General features: G+C 46.7%; 1 protein-coding gene across 1 annotated transcript; it reads right to left on the bottom strand.

The window, feature by feature from the left end:
- Positions 1–4,723: 4,723 nt before the first annotated feature.
- On the bottom strand, positions 4,724–6,560 carry LOC146195434 (uncharacterized). Its single transcript, XM_084596235.1, has 2 exons — positions 6,309–6,560; positions 4,724–5,214 (listed from the first exon to the last, which is right to left on the bottom strand). The coding sequence occupies exons 1-2, from the start codon at positions 6,513–6,515 to the stop codon at positions 5,095–5,097; spliced, it is 327 nt and encodes a 108-aa protein (XP_084452361.1). The 5' UTR covers positions 6,516–6,560; the 3' UTR covers positions 4,724–5,094.
- Positions 6,561–10,314: the final 3,754 nt, after the last annotated feature.

Here is a 10,314-nt window from a genome sequence, read left to right as displayed (position 1 = left end):
GCAGACTGAAAACATACAGACAATATTTGCAGGAACACACTCCCTGCCCAAGCGGACAAAACATGGTGCAAAATGTCTCTAATTATGAGTGTAATTAAAAAAAATAAATACCTTTTTAATTATTGTAGTTGGAAGCTTCATTTCAATGGGCAGTTTGATGCCGTGGACGAGGTGATGCCTAAACAGTTTTTGAAACGAAGAAAAAATCATTTTCTATAGCCATGCAGCTCGATGAAATTCGACGTTTGTTTCCGCACGCAACTAAAACTTAGCGCACGAGGAGCGCCGGAAGTATGGCGCCAGTGCAACGTCCGCTGGTAACGTGTCGGGATGGGTGCAGCGCCTAATTTGAAACGCGTGTGCTAATTTCCCTGGCTAGGGAAGGTAGCCGCTTGAGCTTAGACCGCAACCGGCGTTATTGCCTACTTCGTCGCTCGGCGTAAGAAAAGATAGTTATCGTCAGCCGCGAGGATATAGGTTCGGAAAGCCCCGATGAGCTGAGCCGCAGTTTTATTTTTGTTGTATCGCGCGCAAAAGTGGGGAGACCACGGCTTCGGTGACCGGAGCGGCCTAGGGGACACACCGCGTTGCTGCTATCTCGCGCGGATCGTTAGCTGCGAGAGTGCCCGATATGACGCAAGACGTTTCCTCGCTCTCGGCCTGGCGCTTGTCATGACTGACAAACTTCCAGTGTGGCATTATTAACGCGGTAGCGTTAAGGAGCTCGTGTCGCAGAAAAGCCGGTGTCGTCGGCGGCGTTGGCCGTGAGCGATAAATCCCGGCATGCACTTCCGGCATGCACTTCATAAATAAAAAGTAACTTCCAAGATGGGCTTGGTGGGAATCGAACCAGGGTCTCCGGAGTGTGAGACGGAGACGCTACCACTCAGCCACGAGTGCGAGGCTTGAAAGCGGTACAAAAGCGCTTCTAGTGAATGCGGTGTTGCCTTAGAAACGTGCCGTAGAACGTTATAGTGCGGTGTATATCGGTAATTATGAGCATGTTGCTTACAGAAGTCGCAGTTACACGAGTAGCGAAGTACGTTTCCGCTACATTTCTTCTGCGCTCTGCGCACATGCAGAGCCATCTTGCGGCAAACACAGAAGAACCCCTCCTCGCAACGTGCGGCGCTGCCCCGACACGTGGCGCGCCACTCGCCCCTGACGTTTTGCCGTGCACCCTCACGGGTTGTAGAATCAAGCGTCTTTCCTTTCATTAGATCACTATCTTCGCTCACCCGCTTCTCCCGTTCGGGCCGCGCGGGTACTGGTGCGAGGATGCCCCAATACCCTTGCATTTAATAAGTTTTCTCGACGAGGTGCAATAACGCTATCGCGTTCCAATCTTGAAGGCGAAGCTTAAGCGTCCTCTAAATTTTTTTAACTTTTCATTGACGGTCGCGTCAGAAGGAGCGGCATCGCAAATTGTTCAGAAGTGGCGCAGTCCTGTATTAGTGAATGACGTGGATGGTAACGCTGCGTCGGTCCACTGACTCCTGATCATCAAATGCCATTTTAATTGTAATTGCACCGATATTTCATATTTTTCTAGCAGCAGAAGCAAAAGCAATGTATTTTAAAGCGATACCATCAGTCAACCCAGGGGCCGAATTACAGAGGGCTCACAATCACACTCACACTCGCAATTTTCCTATTGGCCAGCGGCAACACGGCGGGAGTGGCCTTTGTTTACGTCATCGACATCTACTGTTTACGTCATGAACGCTTGAAGTGATGACGTTGGCTGCGGGCTAATTGTGAGCTGGAGTTGTGAGTGACTCGAGCCGCTCACAACTCGTTTGTGAGTGCTCACAAAGGAAAAATGGTTGCGATCTATGCGAAGGCCGGCGTTCTCGTGAGGCGGTAGTGGCGGCGCTCCGACGCGATCATCGGCGAAGTACGGTGCACGAAGACTGACGTGCCGGCCGAGATGTTTCGACGCATGTTGGTACTCGAGAAGGATATAGTACAGTGACTGTGCGACGCGATGAACTGCGATAGGTGTGTGCGGCCGAGTGCGCTGTCTGTGCGACGGCAGATAATGTCTGCACTGCGCTTTTTCCGAACTGCTAGTGGCTTCCAAGCCGCTCTTTTGCAACGAGGCGAACATCGGCCTCGCGCTGCCGACAGTTACCTTTTTATTGCTGTGCATCATATGTTGTAAATGCGGGCGTTGCATCAATGATCGTCTCAGAGAACATGTCTCGAAAGCAACCTACATCTCCATTGTCGATCGTGCGATGGAAGCGTTCCGCCCTTTCAGCAGTTGTCTTTCCTCAAACGTTATACGGACCAGCGACGAGGGAAATCTTTAAACCCCTTATCATCACGCGCAAAGGAGCCTCATGTGATAGCAAACCATCCATACCATTGTTCCACCACAAGTTGGCGGATCATAACACCTGAGTGGCAAACATAATGTCTTTCCTGTAATTGTTTCTCCTTTTCGTCTTGTGGACATCTGCCGGTCTGTGCATTGATTCTCTCAGCAATAATACAATAGGTTACTAGTCAGCGCTCATGCGTGACTCTCTTCCCTCGTCCCGTTTTCTTGCGCGGCTTTTTCCAAGATGATCTGTAAACAACCTTCCCAGCAACACACCTTGGTGCAGTCTTGTGGTAGTGGCTTGTAGTGAGCTATCAATAGTTGTGTCCCTCAGTAATTCGCGCTTAAAGACTTTCAATAACTGTGGTTTCTCAGCGTCGGCATTAAGGGCACCAGAGTAGATTAAGGAAGCGTCCGCTCTGTTGTCGTGGTTATCGTTCCGCCTGCAGCTTCAGAATTTTGTCGCGTTCTCGTTGACTGCTTTATCGATTATTGGCAGCGTCTCTCGCGAATATTTCTGCCGATGACGACGACATTATGTGAGCTCATAACATTTTAGCAAACCAGGTGGCAGTTTACGACTGGAATATGCAAAAGGTAATATAATCGTTCATACAAGAGTATGCTACTATGTTTTTACAAGCGGCACCATTTGGCATCGTTAATGCATTTCAGATAAAATTACGGTCCGCATTATCTGCGCCTGGAGGCGCAACTACTTGCTCCGTATTAAGCCTTGTTATGGTGCGTAGATGCGCGATGGCAGCGCACCCATCGAGGCACCGTAATTCTAGCACCGGATTAGAATATTTCTCAGACTAACTACCTTGTGTATTCGCAGTGTGCTATTGAAGGCAGTAAACTAAAACGAATATGGCAAGTTGACGCTTATTCACCTGACGTTGTTTTGAAGTAACACTACAACAGCACAAAAATGTTTTTGAAAACCTTCTGGTGGTAGCCGGTCGATTGACTGATTGATTGATAAATGTTTTGGGGGAAACTTGTTTGTTAAGGGCCGTGGTTTAGGAAAGAGCAGTGATCGGCAGTCCTCTGTCCGGCGGCCGTTGGCCTCAGCAGTGGCTCTGGCTCGCTGCACTAGCACAAGTTGATGCTGCGCGTCCGAGTCGGCTAGAAGGTCTTCCCACTGCTCGGGACTTGGGCTATCTATTTTAGGCATTACGGGGCTCGCCCTACGTCTCCATGTTGTGTGGTAGAGCATAGCAGTGTCTCCGCACCAGACACGTCCGCTTTTGTATTGTGTTGGCCATAGCCATCGGTAGAGCCTTTCACAGTAACCTGTCGATACTGCAAGATCGATTGTCTTGGTGGACGGAACCATGACGGACACTGAAATCTTCCTTTTTTTATTCTACATTCTCACTGTGAGTTAAGTTATAGTGAACGGTCTGATAACAATGCTTTGAATATTAAAAATATTGAGCTGTCTGTATTTGTTATAACCGGATGTGAAAAACTGAATTCGGCCTAATGTTATTGTCTTCAGTCGAAACGCTGGAGCATTACATAAAAATTGATTAATGTCGAGAAATGCTTTCATCTTGTTTTTCTTCCCTTGTAAAAACAAAAAATACCCTTTAAAAGAAATTTATGCTCGACTAACATTGCTGGTTACAAAGCACTAAAGGGATATCACATTGTGTTTTAACCCTCCTTTAGTGAACTGTAGGTATTATTTCTTTGTGAAAAATATTCCGAAGAAAAGATATTGCATAAAATACCGGAGATGAAATGGTTTCTATTCACAGATAATCTTTCCGGCGACCGATATGCCCGCAGAGCTCGCTGTACGAGCCGTCAACGCGTTCGTACAACGTGTGTGGCATAATACTACGCAATTAGTAGCCCATGGCTTACTTTATGATGGCGAAGAGAAATAAAATACCCTTGGTGAATTTATGTGGTGGCAACACATTGCGGAAAACATTACATCGCGATAGCTTGTCGACTGAATTTCAGTCATATCGGCTCTGTTACGTGTAAAACGGACGTCAAATGGCCAGATCAATATACTACCATGAGGAAAACGAAATATATGCTGTCTTTTTACTGTTTAGTCGCGTTATTACCGGCGTAGAGAACCCACACCGGAATCATTGCTTACTGCAGGCAACCATCGTGGAGGACTCTCTTAAGAAGCACCCACGAGGAGAAAAGGCGGCACGGGGAAGCACAAAAGTGTGTCCACACCATAGAGAAAGAGATTGGTAAAGAGCGGACACTCCCATAGGGCCCAGCGGCCCATTTGACTGTAACGCACCAAACGGCCGGCGGCAACTACTCCCGATCTTGCTGAAAGGCGCGTGATTTGAATGCTAGCATGCGCTGCGCCCTTTCCGGCCCTTTTGGCGCATTATTTTGGTTTTACGTGGTCTGCTAGGGTTTCTAGTTATTTTCAGCATGCATAAGAACATGAAAAATAGATTCAGAGTTCTCTAAACTAGCCATCAACGCAGCTGCGCCACAGCCTTTGCAAGACAGTATTGCATAAAAGACGCCAAGTGCTTTGTGAAATGAACATTTATTTTGCTGCATATAAAACACCTTAGAGATGCAACAGATGCATTGACAAAACTTGGCCCACATTAGGCGATGCGCACAGTACAGAAAAATAAAAATACAGAACGCGAGAAAGAGCACTTAGGTAGACACAAAAATTAGAATATCGTTGATTTCCGAATTATGGCAAATGATATGTAACAAAACAGGCATTATACATAAACTACACAGTCCCAGTCGCGGCTACCTTAGCAAGGATAACTTGTGTTGCTCAGGGCAGAGAGGAGAACTGACGCTTGGGGGGAGGCCACATTGTTCACTCGTCGCATCTGCAGTGCTTCGGCTGTAGCCCGTGGGTCTATGCATTGCTGTTGGAAAAGGAATGAATATGATGCAGAAGGTGGCAATGAAATGTTAAGCCACTGCACCGCGCACACATCTGCGCATTTGGGTGCGTACTTAAGACTTGGTGAGCAGCAGTTATGATCCAGAACAAAAAAGTTGTCATTGGTAAAATTGATACAAAAGCTACTCTTGCAACATAGAGGTCAGGAAATGCAGGCTAACCGAACCTATCTGAAAATGCATTTCTACAGTGAGTGTAATAACAGCCACTAAACTAACAATATTCCTCAAAACCACTGAACAGCTGAAGCAATGAAGCTTGCAACATAATAAAACATTTCTCATTTTAACTTTACCCCGTTTAATGCAACGTGATACAACGCAAAACTAGCCGTTCGCAAAATTGCGGCCTGGCCTCACCGCGGCCGGCGAGCACGCCATGTTGGCTTGCCCTTCATACGCGATTTTGTGAAGCTCAGACCGCCGTGCTGAGCTAAACTATCCTAAATGCCTCGCAGTTTGACAAGAATGCAACGCTTCTTACCTTGCGGTTGCCCTGTCAAACGTGACACCACGCAAAACTAGGCGTTCGCAAAACCGCCTCACGCCATGTCACGTCACCGCGGCCAGCACACCTTGTCATGCCTGTTAGCTTGCCCTTCACGCGCGACTTTGTGAAGATCAGTCGCCGCCGTACTGAGCTAAACTGCCGGAAATACTGCGAAGTTTAACAAGAAAGTCAAGAATGCAACATTTCTCCTCTTACCGTCGCCCTTTTAAACGCAACACTTAGGAAAACTAGCCGTTCGGCAAACCACGCCAGGCGTGGCCGCACCGGCCGGCTAATACGCCATGTTGGCGCGACGGCGTGCCTTGGTGCCTTCACATGCCACTTTGTACAGCGTGCTGAGATAAACTGTTCAAAATGCTGCTCAGTTTCGCAGGAACACAACATATTAAACCTCGCGCGGTTGGAAACTGCCGGAGCGTCGCGAACTGCGCCTGAACTTCTCTATGCCTGAACAGCCGGCGCGCCTGTTCACGAGCTGCTCCGGCCGACGTGGCCATGGTAAACTGCTTCTAATGCAGCGTAGTTCAGCAAAAAAACGTTGCTCACCTTGACGTCGTTATAAAACCGCAGTCGTTCCGCGTAGCAGCCCACGAGAGATGAAAATGTGCGGTCTGTGCCGCACAGGCGCGGCGAGGCACAAGCAGACAACCGCTCGCTCCCTTCGACAACTTTCTGCCGTCTGCTCCGGCGGGCTACCGCTGCAGCGAGTGCCGTCGCGCGCGTGTCCGCGCATGTCCGCGCTGATGCCGCCATCCATCAATCGGTGGCAGCACAACAAGTCGCGCGTCATTTCCTGGGGTCAGTTTTCGCCGAGTGTTCGCTCTTGACCAATTTCTTTATATCCACACCCTGAAAGCGGAGGTGAAGACACTTACGCACCCTAACGCCCATCCCCAGGCTGCGATGCTTCGGTCCCATATACTGAAATTATGCACATTGAAATGCAAAATATGAGCAGTAAAAATGAAGCTATTGGTAATGGTGAAATCAGGGAAAGCCGGCCCACTTGTGAACGCCCCCGAAAAAATTACCGCGGTAAAAATGCCCCCAGTATAGAAGTCAGCATTTCCCAAGGAGGAAAAAATGGCCTAAGTGGGCGCAGTGAAACGTACTCCAACCTCAAGCTTAATGTGATGTGATGCCCAGATGATCATTGTTGAATTGTTATTATCACCGGCTTTCACTGTTTTTACATTACTCCTTCTTTTAAGGTGTCAGTTATCACCTAGTTTTTATATCATTCTCCGCTGTTTTTTTTAATTCCTCGTTGTGTACTGTAAATATGGAATCAGGCGCAGATTACGTTTTTCCACGTAATTCTACAATATTAAACACTTTTGGTTGACCGTACTAAGCGACGATGCTCATGCGCAGATCTGCACGTAAAGTGGCCTGTCTTGCGGGTGCATGCGCGCATAAAATATATACACCCGTTGCTGCGTGTGTTTCGGGATGCGTTGAGAACATGGTGGCGCGCTGTGTGCCCGCTTCGGAACGAGTACACCTCGCCGCTGCTTTCTCTGACGGTCTAGCTCACTCCAAATGGTGGTGTTTTCTTATATTACTCTCACTTTAACCCACACGACAACGTATCAGCTACAAATAATTCTGGGTTTCTAGATAACTTCGCGAAATTTAAGCTGCTAAGCCTCTCTGTAATCTGCGTAAGTGGTCGCCATAGCATGGACATCCATTCGCAGGCTTTTTGTGGCGTTGGCTTCTGATTTAATTTTCTTCATTTTGTGCAGTTTTTCTCCTAGTAATAAAAAAGGTTGGTACTGTGACTATTCTTCTATTAAGTAACTACAGCTGAAAGATGTTTTCAAATGAGCGCGCATGTGCAACTTATTTTCACTAGATGGCACCACCGTACACACCGCTTCTGGCGGACGCTGCGGCACGACCAACTGAAGGTGTGTTCGCGATGTTTCTAGCTCACGCAGCGCAGTGATCGATATGTACGCACATTTGCAACGTATGCTCAACTAAGAGTCTATTGAATGGTACAGCGCTTTCACCTGTCGTATTGATGCGACCAATCGGCCAAACATCAATGTAGGTGGTCGCAGACAATTATTAGCCGAGGGCAAGTGCCCCCCGCCCTTGCTTCAGCGACATCACTGGTCGAAACGTTTTGTAGTGTGATGTTTCATGACACAACCTGCGGTGCATCGCCTTTGTTAGAGCTAGACTCCCACAGAGGCCCGTCGACAGTGCCCTCGTTTTTTTTATTTTTTCGGAGATAAAGGTGGCGCTGACCACCGGCTTCGCTTGGCGAGAAGCTAAGTGCTACAGGTAGCCATTGTCAACGCCGCGTGAACTTTGGGACTTCCAATCCTATTACAGCATCTATATCACAGCCGGAAATCTGGCAAGACTTCTATGCATTCGCCATCAAAACAGTTAACACCTGTCCCGAGAACATCAGCGAGGGTGTTTCAGTATAATTATTTGCCGTGGGTGGTTTTGAAAGACGACCAGTTCGACTAGCCGACTGTACGTTTCTTGATAACAGCTGTTGAGATCTATCCTAGTGAGTGCTCGAAGAGCTGGAGAACTGCGGACGAGATATTTTAAAAAGAGAAAGCGTTTAATACTCCGCTTCGTAACTTCTTCGCAGTGTGCACCTGTTTGACCTTAAACTGAGGAGAAACCACGTGTCAGCTGTTACGTCACCGATCTGCCGAAGAAACAGAGCGCCCGCATTTGCCTAGTCATGTGACACACATGACGTTACTCAACCACAGCTACGCTGGAGGCCTGGCGCTCGCTTTGTCTGATAGCTGGAGTCACTCTATAATTTTAAGATTACCGCAGAGGTCCCATCGCGTACTGGCAACCATGACATCGCGGCCATGGAGCTTCCAACTGCTCGAAGTGCTTCTCTGGCGCGGTTATACTCAAACCAAAAGCAGAAGACATTTCGATAGCAGCATAGACATTTGCTTGTGCATTGCCTTCAAGAGTACCGCAGCTACATAAGAAAACGTAGAATTTGCGAATTGTGAACGGTAAGCTTGTATGGAAGGCTGACCGTTGGTCTACATGCGAACAATTCAGGTACTGCCAGCTGCAAAAAGCTGTATCGATAAATCGAAAACCTTGCTATCCTGGCTATTCTGTTGTGATTTTCGTGGTGAAGTAATCCCTCGCACTTTCTTGCCTACCTCTTTACCACCATGAATGATCACATTGAGTGATACTCTATGGCAATGCAGATGCCAACTAAATGTACGTCGTCGCATATGTACGCGCACACTTTGATGCACGCTCACTCGTGCTTGCTTGTTAAACATCTTTATTTATGCCATTAAAAACATTATCATTATTCATTATCACTCATCGCTAAGAATTGTTACTCGCTTCCCGTCAGTTGCGGTCCTTTAAGCAGTGGTTTGAAGTTTTAGTCACTTCGTAGTCATGATGAGTCATATCTAGTCACTGTAATCGTTATCACTTCTCGATAAATTTGGCTTGTTTCCAGTAAGTTGCGACAAGTCGTTGTTTGACATATCTGTCCTTTCGTAGTCATTGTACTTATTATCTCTTATAGCAAAGCATTTTTACTCATTTCCGGTCAGTTGTGTTCAAGTTGTCATTTTATATAATAGTCGTTTTGTTGTCATGATGAGTAATTCCTCGTCCCTGCAGTCATGCCACGGATAGTTAAGCATTTGTACTCATTTCTAATCAGTTGCGGTCATTACAAGTCATCGTTTGTTATATTAGTCGTTTCATAGCCATTAGCAATAATGATGAGTCATGCCTAGTCAGTTCACTCATTTCCAATCAGTTGCGATCCTTTCAAGTCGTTGTTTGACCTATTTGCAGTTTCGTAGTTATGATGAGTCCTACCAACTAATTGTAGTCATTACGACTCCTAGCTAAGCATTTTAATGCGATTGCAATACTGCTCCAGGTTTCGAGCCGTCGCGTATTCCCGGCGGATGCCACGCTTGACCTTGAACACCTTAGGAGGAGGAGGAGCAGAAGAAGAAGGCTGGTAACTTACGCTCTCGCGTCATACTCTTAAAGGATGAGCCTAAATGTCCTGAATAAGGTAGCACCTTACGCTGATAGGGTGTGATAGGGGAATAGGTAGCAGGCAAAAGAAGCTTCCGCCGTTGCTATCGCAATTCAACTAGGGTTAACCAGAGTTACACTACAACTAATGTTTTTTGCTCGTTGCAAATCAGCTGTTGTCATTACAAGCCATCCCTAGACAAATTGGTCGTTTTTAGTCATCAGCAGTAATGATGAGTCATACTTAGTCATTGTAGGCATTACCATTTATCGCTAAGCGTTTTCACTCATTTCCAATCAGTTGCGCTCATCACAAGACGTAGTTTTAAATACTTGTCATTACAGGTCATTATTAATCATCATTATTCATTAGCATTAGTATTTACTAAATCGATGTCTGGTTATAACTTTTTTCATTATGTATATCCATCAATCGTTTTAAAATCCACCTTTAAAATCTATACGCCCTCATGCAGGTTTCTGCAACCTGGAATTCTACCGCTAAGTACTTCTTACGAGAAAAAAAAAC

This window comes from Amblyomma maculatum, chromosome 3, assembly GCF_055883805.1.
Source record: "Amblyomma maculatum isolate TAMU_Amacu chromosome 3, ASM5588380v1, whole genome shotgun sequence".
Taxonomy (NCBI): Eukaryota; Metazoa; Arthropoda; class Arachnida; order Ixodida; family Ixodidae; genus Amblyomma; species Amblyomma maculatum.
Note: the sequence above shows the minus strand (reverse complement) of the source record. Positions and strands in the feature narration are given on the sequence as shown.